We start from the raw sequence: 14,125 nt of genomic DNA on the forward strand, positions 1-14,125 counted from the left end.
ATGCATATCAGCTAATCTACAGAGCAATCCTACTAGTGTAAACATGATTACTACTGGTTAAGGTGTAAGACAAGGGTGAGTATGTATGAGGTGAACTAGAACCAGGGCAATACTGCTGGTCTGTACATTGGCAATTTTTGTGAAGAAATTGCTTTAAATAAAGAGCCCATGGGATACTGGGTCCTTAAAGGTAATTGTCAAATATTAGATGAAAGCACACCTTCCAGTGGTCAGTAATTTAGTGCCCTGTTATCTCTGGAAAAGCCCTGAGCCGGCTCCAAACATATATTATATATGCAGGCCAGTGATTTTGAGGCAGTCTGTTTAGAAGTCCAGCTCTTTCTCTGGGCAAATGACATACTTAAGGAATCTTTATTGTAGCCAACAATGACTTGATTCAGTTGGATTGGTTTTCCAAAACTGAATATTTTCCAGGGCTAACTTGAATGTGAGAACAAATCATTGTGCCCTTTTCTCTAATTCTAGTCCCTTCTCCTTCACTTTTTTTCAACACTAAAGAAATAATTGCTCCCTTCAAGTCTGAAGTTGAGCATCCTTGAAAATGGAAGCTTAAATGACAATGTGGAAAGCCACAAGCTGTGAGTGATGACAACAAAACACCTTGGGTACAGATAAGCAGACAAAATAAGCCAATCTCCAACATTTTGAAGAAAGACATAGACTTAGTACTGATCAAGAGATAAAGTTCAGAAAAGGCGAAAAGGTCAGTCAGTGGATTCACTCTGGGGGAAAGGGAAGATTTCTCTGGCCAGATATGAAACTCAGCAGGATAGGACAAATAAATAAGCCCAGATTGGAAAAACTACTTATTTTGTTAAACTTAATAGACTGAACATTAGATTTTTTTAAGCAGATCTGGTTGAGGACTTAACATAGAGTTAACCATCTTTTTGGACTCTCCTGGAACTACCAGTCTGTTGCTGTGTTCAAGGGAAGGCTGATCACTTTCTTGAGTAGCAGGTGTTGAAAATCAAAGTACCACAACTCAGCACAAAGCTTCCAGCAAATATATAAGCGTACTGATGAGATCCTGCCTCGTAAGAGATTTTGAGGCTGAAAAATGAAGTGTACATTACAGGCGATGAAGGTATTAAAACATGTCACCGTTTTCACTTTCTGTGATTGCAAGGAAAATATGGCATGGTTCTTCAGCAACTGTAAACTGTATAGCTGTAATTCTACTAAAATAGCAGGTGGCAGGCGAACATATTTTTTTAAAAGAAACTCACAGGCAAGCTGAACTGGGTGATGGTACAGTGAGATCAATGAAGTATCTGAAGTCTAAGAAAATACGGTTTTGTTCTGAAACTTGAATAGGTTTCGTAAGTATGACTATGAACTCTGTGTGACCTTCCTAATATGGAACCAAAAAGATAATGATGTTCTTGGTGATTAAAAGAGGAGCAAAGAAATCTAATTAAGGGTGTATGGGCCACACGTGTTGGTGAAACATAAACTTCTTTTCAGCAGTGCCTGTTGATGAAGTCGCGTCATTCCCCTTCAAAGGAAACTTTGCCTCCAATGTCTTTAATTACAGTAAACAACAACAACAAAAACATAGCATTGTGTTGTTCTATGAGTAAGATTAAGCCAGCGTTGTGACACAAAGGATACTTGTGGACAAAGGGGCAAGCGAAGGTAGCCATCTTTGTTTTGTTCTCTCAAAGGTGCCTGATTTGTGTTTACCACAAAGACAAAAGCTTAAGGAGTTAATATCAGAAGTTAATTTGAATCTGTCAGCTCATCACAAACCTGAAAGAGACAAGACTTCAGTCTACACTGAGCTATAAGCTCCTGTGAGTGTGCTGACATCAGCACAGCCAGAATGCTCAGTGTTACATTCTAAATGCTTAGGCTAATAGCCAGATGTCAATGATTCAGATAGAGGAGGGTGGGAGTGTGAGGGAATGACAAGGAACCTCATCAGGAATGAAATGTGAAATGTCTGCATATTTTTCCCCCTAATATGTTGATATTTTGCAGGTTGGGGAAAATACAAATGATTATGCTGCTGTCATCAGCCAAAAGCAATGGTATTTCTCTCTGACTCATTCCCTCCCACCTGGATTTAAATTGTGGATTTGGACAAATAAAAAATCATATATATTATCAGCAGGAAATGGCCAAATGTATACAACTTTTGATGTCTCTGCAAGAAGAAATCATTTGATGAACATCTTCCAAAACAATGAATTGGAATGTTTGCCTCACAAGGGAGGGAGGAAATACCTAAACTTGAAAATAGAACTGGGACATATGAGAGGCTGGAATCCGAGAAAAAGTGTCAGAGTCAGAGTGATGTGCCTCCCTTGTGGAGACTACTATTTCCATGGAGAAACTATTATTACTTCAGAGTATTTGACTATTCTTTGGTTGGAGAAAGAGTTTCCCACTCTGCAAAGGCTACAACTGATACCCCCACTGACTGAAAGATACAAATGCTTACTGGGCAATAACCATTGTAAGAACCACACATACATTAACAATTATAAGCCTAAGGGTAGGACACCACAAGACCTAAAGAGGTGAATTAGTGATTTTTTCCAATGAGGATCAGAAATAATTTGTGAATTGGGTAGCAAAGAGTACAGCCTTAAAGGCTATTTCCCAGAGGGATAGAGAATGGGAAAGCTATCAGGGGAGGGGGTGGGTTATGGAGATTGGGTGGTGGGAATTGTGTGGAGTTGTACCCCTCCTACCTTATGGTTTTGTTCATTAATCCTTTCTTAAATAAAAAATTTTAAAAAAAGAAAAAGAAAAGAAAGAAATAAAGAAAGAAAGAAATATAGAATTAAAATCAGACAGCTCTGTGTGCAAAACCTGGTGTTTCTTCCTCCTGTGGTGGAATTTGTATCTTTGAAAACTGTCACTTCACTTACTTTCCTTGTGCTCTCGGCTCTTCTGCAGAGTGGAACCAATAACAGTTCCTGGCTCAAAATGTTCTTAACTATCTAAAGCCATGTCTACCTAATTCTTAAGTAGCTTCTTCATTCCTCCAGCACAGCATTTCATCGCCCTGTGGTGATTATCTATTTACTTGTTTGTGCAAGGTTGAAAATGTTGTTCCTCTTTGTACCTCAATCTTTAGTGGAACTAAACAAGCATTAGTTCAATAAATAAGTGAATAGATGGATAAGTGAATAGTGTAGCATCATCACCATCAAAGATTTAAATGGGAAATGGGGGCCAGTGTCCTAGAGCATGGGCAAGTATAGCCTGTTCAGAATATGTAAGAAGTTTTTGCACATGCACAGTCTAAATCTTGGGCTTGAAGCTACAGTAGTCTCAAAGCTGCAACAGAATTCATTGCTTTTCTGGGAGGAGGTTCTCAGTTGGTTGTGAATAAGTTCCTTCTAAGTGTAGTGCTGTCAGGGCACACTGAAGAGGGGTCACCAAGGACGAAGGAACAAGTACAAGGACATCATAACTGTCCACATAAGATACAGGTTCCAGTGTGAGAGCAAGTGGAATGGAAAGCAGACAGTCGGAGTGAAAGGTGGAGTCTTTTTGGGAAGACTCATACTACCAAGTGTAAGGGAGGCTGGGGAAGAATCAGAATGGCTGAGGAGAGAGAATCTACTGAGAATATGCAGGTGAAATAGTAGGGGGTATATCTGAGGCAGAGGAGGGCCTGGGAGAGAAAGACTGAGTTTGAGATTCCTGTGGAACATAGAGGGAGGAAGATTTGTTTGCAATTCAGAATCAAGGAGGGCACTAGAGAGGCAGATTTAGAAATTACCAGACCATTCCTCAGAGTATATCAATTTCACTTCACCCCTGGTTCTCCTGGAGGTAGAGCTGGCAGAGAAATCACAGGATCCTGATGTTCTCTGGAGATCTTGATTGAATGGGTCCTCAGTAAGGCACCTCAATCTACATTTTTGAAACATCTGATGTAAATTTCTTGCAAGCTAAGCCATTGCTCTGGAAAATGTTTTGGAATATGAAAGATTCCTTCTCTTCTCACTGTGACCCTGTTCTTGAGCATATATGTGGGGCAGGTGTGTGTTCGGGGTGGGGTAGGGTGGGCTGGGCTGGGCTGGGCTAGGCTTGAAGCTACTTATGACAGCAAGGTGGAAAGAAAATCACCACCAATTATAACACAGAGTTCAGGAATGGGGTACTGAGAGGGGGCCAAAGACAGCCTTGAAACCAAGAAGAAGCTGAATGTTAGAAGAGCCAGAGCATGGGAGACTGAGGGACGGATAGTGCTAGAGAAGTGGACACTAAGAATGCTGGTCCCTCTTCAGAGGTTGGGTGTGGGGGTGACTGGGATAAGAGATATAGTATGGGATGTGGAGGGTGGAAAAGAGATTATGAAGCCTTCTCAGATTACTTGAATCTTTTTTATTTTGCCTCCAGGGTTGCTGCTGGGGCTCAGTGCCTGCACTACAAATCAACCGCTCCTGGCAGCCATTTTTTCCATTTTATTAGATAGGACAGAGAGAAACTGAGTGGGGAGGAGAAGACAGAGAGGAGGAGAGAAAGATAGATACCCGTAGACCTGTTTCATTGCTTGTAAAGCGACTCCCCTGCAGGTGGGGAGCTGGGGGCTGGAACCGGGATAGACACTAGCGGACCTGCTTCATTTCATCTCTGGTGAAGTGACTCCCCTGCAGGTGGGGATCTGGGGCTTGAACTGGGATCCTAGCGTGAGTCTTTGTGCTGTGTACTATGGACACTTAACTCAGTGCGCCACTGCCCAGCCCCTAGATTTCCTTGCATCTTTCTTGCAGTATCTAGGAATCACTTCACTGCTTCAGAACACTTCACAGTAGAGGGAGATGGGAGAGGCAGGGGTGTGTGTTAGGTTGTTGAGGGGGTTGCATAAAGACTCTGCCTACAAGTAACAGTGGCTATAGTTGGGGAGAAGCTCAGCTAGGCTAGAGGAAGAGGGGTGTAGTTTGTGGCAACACCAGTGAAAGAATCTAGTTTGAAGAAGCAACCTCCTCATGTGTGTATGTGCTGTGAAGGAATGTCCAGAAGCAAAAGGAAAAAAAAAATCCATCTCTTTCTAGCTTCCAGAGGGACTGTTGAGGCAGACTGAAGTTACTCCTAATGCTGAGAGGACTGCAACATGGCCTGAGACCCAAACCCAGTGGCCAGAGGTTGTTCACCAGAGAAACCTTGCCATTTTCACTTGCAGTAATCAGATGCTTATGAGGGTTCCACTAGTCCTGCTACTTCACTCTTCATGCCACTAATTTGCTACAATTTCACAGAGAAAATGTGAGCAAGGAGAGTGTGGTGGCACACCCAGTTGAAAACATACACTGCAGTGTGCAGTGTCCCAGGTTCAAGCCCCGGGTCCTCCCCTGCAGGAGAGAAGTTTCGTGAGTGGTGAAGCAGGGCTGCAGGTGTCTATCTTTCTCCCTCTCTTGTTTCTCCCTCCCCTCTCAATTTCTCTTTGTCTGAAAGAGAGAGAGAAGGAAAGAAAGGAAGAGGAGAGGGAGAGAGAGAGAGGAAGAGAGGGAGGAAATGAAGAAAGGCAGGAAGGAAAACTGGCTTCCTGCAGCAGTGGATTTGTTGTGCTGGCACTGAACCCCAGTATTAACTGGTGGCAAATAATAATATAATAATAATAATCTAATGACCTTGAGTCCATACTCCCAGAGGGCTAAAGAAAAGGAAAGCTATCAGGGGAGGGAATGGGATACAGAGTTATGGTGGTAGGAATTGTGTGAAGTTGTACCCCTCTTATCCTATGGTTTAGTCAATGTTTCCTTTTCATAAATAAAAAAATTAATAATAATAATATTAAGGTAATAATAATGAAAAGAAACATGAACAATGTGGTCTGCTCTCTGCAGCCTCACCCCCTGTCTGGTTTTGCTGCCTTTCTCTGTCCCTCTCCCTGCCAGCTGCAGTAATCCCAGCATTTATATGGCTCATTGAGCGCATCACACAGGAAGCAGTGCCTGGTGTAATCAGCTCCAGAATCTCCCCTCTGCTCTCTAAGGACGGGGCGTGGAGGTTCTTGCTCAAGACTCAGTGGAGACAAAGTGGATTGGTCAGTTGTGAGAAAGTGAGCTTTGGCCATTCTGGAAAGCTTCTGCCAGGGCCTGAGCTGTGGCCAGCTAGCCAACTGGGTCATCCCAAGCTGCCCGCAAGGCTGCAAGACTTGGAGCTGCCAGGGCCGCGAATGGATTTGAACTTGGCAGCATCCACTCACTGGAGACTGTATGCTTAGTGCCAGGTGTTTTTCAACAGCTCAAGGGCATTGGAAATACCCCAAGTTTGGGGCTGGGTGGTTGCTCACCCTGTAGAGTATACATGTCACTATTCGAGACGACCAGGGTTCAAGCCCAATTTTACTTGCTGGAAGGTGGGGGGGGGGGTCCATGATTGGCAAAGCAAGTAATATAGGTGTTCACCCTTGTCTCGCTCTCTCTCTAACAGAAAGAACAAAGAAAAAGTAAACATGACTGTTGGAAACGGTGGAGCCACGCAGGCCTCAGTGATAACTATGGTAGCAAAAAAAACCAAAACAAAATCAAGGTTATGGATGATTGGTTGGAATAGCTGGCTGATAGCTGTTTCCTCATTTCTAATTCAGAAATAGAGACTTAGAAACTTAGGAGTTATTTCCTTCCTTCCTTTTTCTTTTCTTTCCTTTTTTTTTTTGATAGATGGGGAGGTTGGGGGAGGAAGAAGTTTCCTTTGATGTGGTGGGTGTTGGGTTTGAACCTGTATAGCATGAATGGCAAGGCAGCAGAAAAGCATCATCCAAGCGAGCTATTCTGCTGACCCTCGGACTGTTTTTGTTTGCTTGTTTGTTTCCATATAATAAAAAGAACCATAGTTTTCTGTGTGAGTCAGGACTGGACCAGCTTCCTTGGTCCTGAGGACTGACCTCTGTTCTATAGTCTTTAGTACCTGCAGTTGACCTACTGGAATTATGGGAAACTCAGAGTCTGGCGTACTACCTGCATGGCCTGCCCCCTCCCCTCCATACCCTGGTTGTATGGCTTGTGAAGAGCAGCGGCTACTATGTATACAGAGAAGGCTACTCAGACCAATGACAAGCACCAACTCATCTCTGAGTGTTGCTCTGTGATGATACCACTCATCAGCTGGCTCACCACTTCCTGTTTCAACCTACTCGCCAACCGACTGTCTCCATTGTGTTTTGTCTTTTGCATTCTCCTAAAATTGTTTTCATCCTACTTCCCTTTGTTCACTGGATGGAGGTGGGGAAGAGTCAAAAGATATGTTTGTGTGAGAGACCTATTATGGGACTGCACTGTCATGGGTTCATGGTGAAGAGTCTAAAGACATTCTTCAAAAACAAGCTAAAGGGGAGTACAGCGGGTTAAGTATACCTGGTATGAAGCACAAGGACAGGTGTAAGGATCCCAGTTCGAGCCCCCAGCTCCCTAACTGCAGGGAAGTCACTTCACAGGTTATGAAGCATGTCTGCAGGTGTCTATCTTTCTCTCCCCCTCTCTTCCTCTCTGTCTTCCCCGACTCTCTCCATTTATCTCTGTCCTATCCAATAACGACAACATCAACAACAATAATAACTACTACAACAATAAAAATACAACAAGGGCAACAAGAATGGAAAATAAATAAATACAAAAAAAAAAAAAAAACAGGCAAACTTACAGTTTTTGAAGGTGTAACACTCCCGTGTGTGCTTGGGAGTGGTGTGTGTGTGTGTGTATGTGTGTGTGTATTGGGGACAAGATTAAATGGCTGTGTAAAAGTTGTCCCTTAAGAGAAGAGGTTTAGATTTAGATAACTAGAAGAGGAGGGCAGCTGAGGTACAAAGTGGATCCAAGCAGGCTAGCTGTTGACATGGGGCTCTATCCAGAAAACCCTTCTCCAGTATCCACAATGGGTCACCAAGTATTACAAGTAGGACTGGAATGGTGGTGAAGAACCCCCTTGCTGGACTCAGAGGGCATGTGCTCAAATCCCAATTTAAGTACCTATAAGCCTGTGTGATCTCTCTCACCTCTCAATTGCCTCCTCTGTAAACTTGGGATAAATATAGCACTTTACTTCCTAGAGTCATTCAATGAGATCAAACATACGAAACACTTAGTCTAGTGGCCCTGCACAGGGGAAGTGGCTGGTAATAATTAGCCATAATTATGGGGCGGAGCAGGCTAGAGTGACTATGCCTGACAGGCAGAAAAGGTTGGTCAACTGGACAAGATCACACCGATCTTGTGCTGAAGCGATTGCCATTCAGGAACAGAATTAGTCTTTGCAGAGGCCATGTTAGAAAGCTTGTCCAAATGGCTTTTACACGAGAGGGGGGAAAAAGAGAAAGAAAAACCAAGGCCCATTAAGATTGACTTTCCCAAAGCAATTCAGTGAAAGCCAGGAGAATCTGACTTTATAGAGGCCTGAGACTCTTAAATTCAATCATTTTCACTTTGTAATCCCTGCAGCGAAACTCCTGTCCTGTTCTCACCATCCTACCCTGCCAATTTCTGTGTCTCTTCATTCATTCAGTTGTTTATTCATTCACAAAATGTTTGTACCCTACTTAGATTCCTGTGTTAGACTGGAGGGAGTAAATCAGAACCACTTCCTACATTCAGAGAGCTCAAAGGCTAAAGGGGAAGGAGGTTAAAAAAAAAAAAAACACAACTAAATAAATGAAGCAAAAGTAAAATTGCTACTGTCTGTTCTGTGTCTACAGAAATCAAGAGGTGAGCTGCTGTAGCACTGCTGTCTCCTTTTTGCCTAGAATTGGTCCTGAATTCTTTCTGGGACTGAGTGGGCACGAACCAGGAAAGGAAATTAAGGTGAATTATGGGGCCTGTTTTTCACTGTAGCAAAAGGGCACAGGAGACCAGAGAGACATCTCACAGGGTTAGGCAAATGCCTAGTCATGTCCACAGCTCATCTTTGAGCCCTGGTACCATCTGTAAGGGCCCATGGCAGCAGAAGAAGCTATGAAGCTGTGGTATCTTTTCTTTTCTCCATCTTAATGAAAAAATAATCTAATAGGGGTGACATCAATCATGCAAGAGGTGCTGACTCCACAGTAAATAAAAATAATATACGGGGACAGGAAAATTTAGAGGAAAGCAAAGCTCAAGTCAAGTTAAAAAATAATTCTGGAAGTAGTATCAATAGCAACAGTGGTAAAATGGTGTGTCTCCCAAAAAGTATTGGCAATACCAGTGGTACCCATAATACTTTGCACTGACACAGTAGTGTTTAGTTAGTCTTATCTCATTGATGAATACTATCTTGATGGCTGTTCGCAATGGAAGTCAGCAGAACAGGAAATATGCCAGTTTTAGATCTGTAAACTAAGGTAAACATGTACTTTTATATGAAGACAAATTAATAGGAATGTACATAAACACCATTCCCGCCACCAAAAGACAGGCAACAATATTTATACCCCTTTCCCATATTAGAGAGCTACTCTCTTCCCTGATCCAGCTTTCTATTCCTTTTCCAGCCATGATATCACCTCCCCAGACAATAACTTGGATCCACCTGCATATCAGATTTCAGGCTCAAGGGAAAAAAAAAATTAGTATAACCACAGGGCCTTTGAAATGTAACTAAAATATGCCTACTAGCTATGTACAAAATGGAAGACCCCCCCCCCCCAACTGCACTATTCCAGCCTTTAGGTTCATGATTAGTCAACAATTTGTTTGGCTTTGTATGTTAACTCTCTTTTCAGCCACCAGGTTCCAGATGCTAGCATGATGCCGACCAGACTTCCCTGGACAAACAACCCCACCAATGTGTCCTGGAGCTCTGATTCCCCAGAAACCCGCCCCACTAGGGAAAGAGAGAGGCAGGCTGGGAGTATGGATCGACATGTCAATGCCCATGTTCAGCGGGGAAGCAATTACAGAAGCCAGACCTTCCACCTTCTGCATCCCACAATGACCTTAGGTCCATATTCCCAGAGGGATAAAGAATAGGAAAGCTGGGAGTTGGGCGGTGGCACAGGAGGTTAAGTGCACATGGCACAAAGCGCAAGGACGGGCATAAGGATCCCTATTCGAGCCCCCAGCTCCCCACCAGCAGGGGAGTAGCTTCACAAGCGGTGAAGCAGGTCTGCAGGTGTCTCTCTTTCTCTCCCCCCTCTGACTTCCCCTCCTCTCTCCATTTCTCTCTGTCCTATCCAACAACAATGACATCAATAACCACAACAATGTTAAACAACAAGGGCAACGAAATGGAAAGTAATAATAAAAAAAAGAATAGGAAATCTATCAGGGGAGGGGATGGTATATGGAGATATGGTGGTGGGAACTGTGTGGAGTTGTACTCCTCTTATCCTATGGTTTTGTTAATGTTTCTTTTTTATAAATAAAAATAATAAAAAAATACAGAAAAGACTCAATAACATCATGTAGTTTTAGTTTTAACATTGATGGGATTCTTTTTTGTTTGTTTCTTTGCTTTGTCATCTCCACTACATTGGACACATTTCACTACACTGGACAGAGTTTTTTTCAGGTGGAGAGAGAGAAAGAGAGAGAGAGAGAGAAGTAGAGAAGAGAAGAGAAGAGAAGAGAAGAGAAGAGAAGAGAAGAGAAGAGAAGAGAAAAAAGGGAGGGGGGGAAGATAGCACTACAAAGAAGCTTCCCTTGGTGCAGTGAGGGTGAGGCTCAAACCTGGGTCACGCATATGTCAAAGGAGGTACTTAGCCAGGTGCCCTATCTTGCCAGTCCATAGATTCCCCACCCCTCATCCACATAATCTGTATTTGGAGACAGAGTCAATAAAGGAAGTAATTAAGGTTTAATAAAATGATCATGGCTGTGATCCAATAGGATTAGTGTCAGAATAAGAAGAGACACCAGGGGGTTCTCTCTTTCTCTTGTGTGTGCACTTTCATATAGGAAAATCCACTCTTCTTTCCCTCTCAGTCTTTTTTTTCCTAGCTTGTGTTTTCACATTGCTTAGTGGAAAGGTTATATAAGGGCAAAATGACTCCCTATAAGCCAAAAAAGAAAGCTCCGAGCAGAAAAAGAATCTGCCGGGATCTTGATCTTGGACTACTAGTCTCAAAAATTGTGAGAAAATAAATGTTGCTTAAGTCAAGCCTAGTTTTTCTTCTGGCAGCCCTAGTAGAGTCATACTGTTTTATTATAATTCCTCAGTAAAGATTTTATCATAATTACTCAGTAAATGGCAGAGAGACAAGAACCCATGTCTGATAGTTGTCAATTCCAGGCTTTTTCTATTAGCCATATTCCCAACTTCTGGCAACCTCAGTGAACAAGGGGAGATGGCAGGGGCAGGCACTGAGCTCAATCCAGTCCCATCCTTTGCTTTTCTCGAGATTATGGGAGAAAGACAGGGTGATGGCACACCCTGGTACAGTGCATATGTTTTTAAAAATATTTTATTTATTTATTTACCTTTTTCGTTGCCCTTGTTTTTGTCATTGTTGTGGTTATTATTATTGTTGTTATTGGTGTTGTTGCCAGATAGGACAGAGAGAAATGGAGAGAGGAGAGGAAGACAGAGATGGGGAGAGAAAGATAGACACCTGCAGAACTGCCTCACTGCTTGTGATGTGACCCCTCTGAAGATGGGGAACCAGGGTCTTGAACCGGTATTCTTACTCCAGTCTTTGAGTTTCACACCATGTGTTCTTAACCCACTGCTTTACAGCCTGACCCCCTGAGTGCATATACCCACGTTCAAGCTCCCACTCCCCTGCAGGGAGGGGGGGCAATTCAGAAGTGGTGAAACAGGTGTACAGCTGTCTATCTTTCTCTCTCCTCTATACCTTCCCCTGCCCTCTCAATTGCTGTCTGCCCTTAAAAAATAAAATAGGGGGAGGGGAATGACCACTGGTCATCGGGAGCAGCTGATTTTTAGTGTAGGCACCAAGGAGCCTGGTGGGAAAAAAAAAGACTAAAAAACTAAGGGAGGGACAATAATTCATAGCCATTACAGTGTAGATAGAATAGTGGCCTCTGACTGTCCTGGCTCCAGAACTGCTGTGAAAAGTTGCACTTGCGGATTTGAATACAGGTCAAGAAAAAATTCACAGGTATCACTTTCCCTCCTGTGACTAAGATTGATCAAAGAAAAATGAGACATCGAGAGGCTTCTCCCTCTAGAAGCAGCTGAGTGTCTGCTGCTTCTAAGTGTGCACGTGTGTGTGTTTGTGTGTGCGTGTGTGTGTGAGTGTTACTTGCACCAGTGCTGCTTATCATCTGGCTAAGTGCTCCAATATTTAAGGAAATTGTCTGATTCTGGGTCTCAGCCAGTGCCTATTCATTAGCTGTGCAGACTTCACTGTGACTCAGCCCCTTTGTTCCTCTTTTTACTCTTCTTGAAAGTCGGGTTAATACATCATTGCACAGTATTAACATGATGCCTGGAAGCCAATAAATGTTTGGTAGATTGGCAATATTACTGCTATTGTGAATACTGTCTAAGGAGTTCTGGGAATTACATTCTTAGTCATTTTTGTCTTGGGTTGGAATAAAAATAACATATTCATACAACTGTCTGCTAATCTGTCTGGTCTTTGGGTTGGGTTCCTTTTGGTGTTAAACATCAGAATACTTATTCTTTTTAAAGGTCAGCAAGTATGAGTTTATTGATTGGGAGGGAAAAAAATCCCTTTCCTTGAAACATATTTCCTTTATTTTTCTACCTTGCTTCCACCCCTGTAACAGTATGTCCAATGTGTGTGTGTGTGTGTGTGTGTGTGTGTGAAAGCCATCATATTCTACATGCTCGTTACCTAAGCTGTGCAAACCAACCCCTCTACAAGTCTATCTACTAAGGAGAAAGAAACAAGGGGGGTGGAGCAGGCAAGCCTATCTTTGAAGTAGGGCTGAGTTCAAAGGCATAGGCATTCAGAGGCAGGCAGAGGAAGGAAGGAACATGCTGTACCCACCTGCCACTGCTGATGAGGGGCTTATTTCTAAGACACACACAGCACAATGCACACACAATGCAGAGAGGAAACAAAAGACATAGATCACACATTTCAGATGGTTGGTGGACAAAGTTCAGTCAATGTCAGTGCTGAAAGCTTTCTCAGTGGTTGAGGTGCACATGGGAAACATGGATACCATTTCATCCTACTCACCAGGTGCTTCCCTCTAAACACAGACACACAGACACAGACACACACACACATAGACACACACACACACACACACACACACACACACACACATACCACCACCACCACACCACACCACATCACACCACACCACACCACACCACACCACACCACACCACACCACACCACACCACACCACACATGAATGATTACACCAAGCTCGCCCTGGCCCATAGTATGAAATGGAGCATGAAAAGATGGACACAGCAGTGTGGAAAGGCTGAGTCAGGTTGAACTTAAACTCTTCCAAAGAGGGGACAGTCATGACTCTGGAGACCTTTCCATCCAGAGTAGAAAGAAAGGCCTTCAGCAAAGGGTTTGATGCTAGTTGTGGACAGAGATGCCGTCTTGATGAGAATGCAAACTCTGCTCCATTCATCCCAATGTATGAGAACATGACATGGCAAGCAACATGAGAATCATGATGGCAGTAGTTGATTTGATTCAAAAAAATAAATAGAAACTATACATCTTCACTATAGTAGGTATCTTAAAGCAGTATCTCTTTCCCCTCAAATATTTTGATAGTTCAACAACTGAACATTATGTCATGTTTCTGCTTTAAGCAACCACCATTCATCCTGGTTCAGAATGTTAACTCCTTTTTTTAAGTTGCAAATCTGGCCACTTAATAGACCAGGAGACATCAATGACCTTGTAAATATCACAGTATAGATGACAGGGAATGACAAGGAGAAGCACTGCAACTAAGAGTGGTGGGCTGTGCAGTATGGATGAACATCGTCCAGGTAGGTCCTGCCCTCCTCCCTCTTGAGTTCCTCAAGTTTTCCCACATGGCTGAGCCCATGGCATCCAGGCTTCCTGCACTCACCATACAGTGTGATGCTAGCATTGGTGTTCCCAAGCTTGTTTGTGGCCACACAAGTATAGTTCCCATAATCCTTTTCTGAAACATTGAAGAAAGTGAGAGTGGATATGCGTCCTTTGTTCTCAATCCTCACGCCATCCAGACCAGTGGCTAGCCTGCAATGAGAGAAGGCCTTGCTGATCTGGTAC

General features: G+C 43.1%; 1 protein-coding gene across 3 annotated transcripts in view; it reads right to left on the reverse strand.

Moving 5' to 3' along the window:
• The window catches only part of OPCML (opioid binding protein/cell adhesion molecule like), a 1,572,985-nt gene that overhangs the window by 7,126 nt on the left and 1,551,734 nt on the right, over window positions 1–14,125 (reverse strand). For all 3 annotated transcript variants that reach the window (XM_060180193.1, XM_060180194.1, XM_007539634.3), the window contains one exon: window positions 13,941–14,092. In XM_060180193.1, the coding sequence (XP_060036176.1) occupies window positions 13,941–14,092 (152 nt within the window). The remainder of the gene's footprint in view (window positions 1–13,940; window positions 14,093–14,125) is intronic.

The sequence above is a fragment of the Erinaceus europaeus genome, chromosome 20 (assembly GCF_950295315.1).
Source record: "Erinaceus europaeus chromosome 20, mEriEur2.1, whole genome shotgun sequence".
Lineage (NCBI taxonomy): Eukaryota > Metazoa > Chordata > Mammalia > Eulipotyphla > Erinaceidae > Erinaceus > Erinaceus europaeus.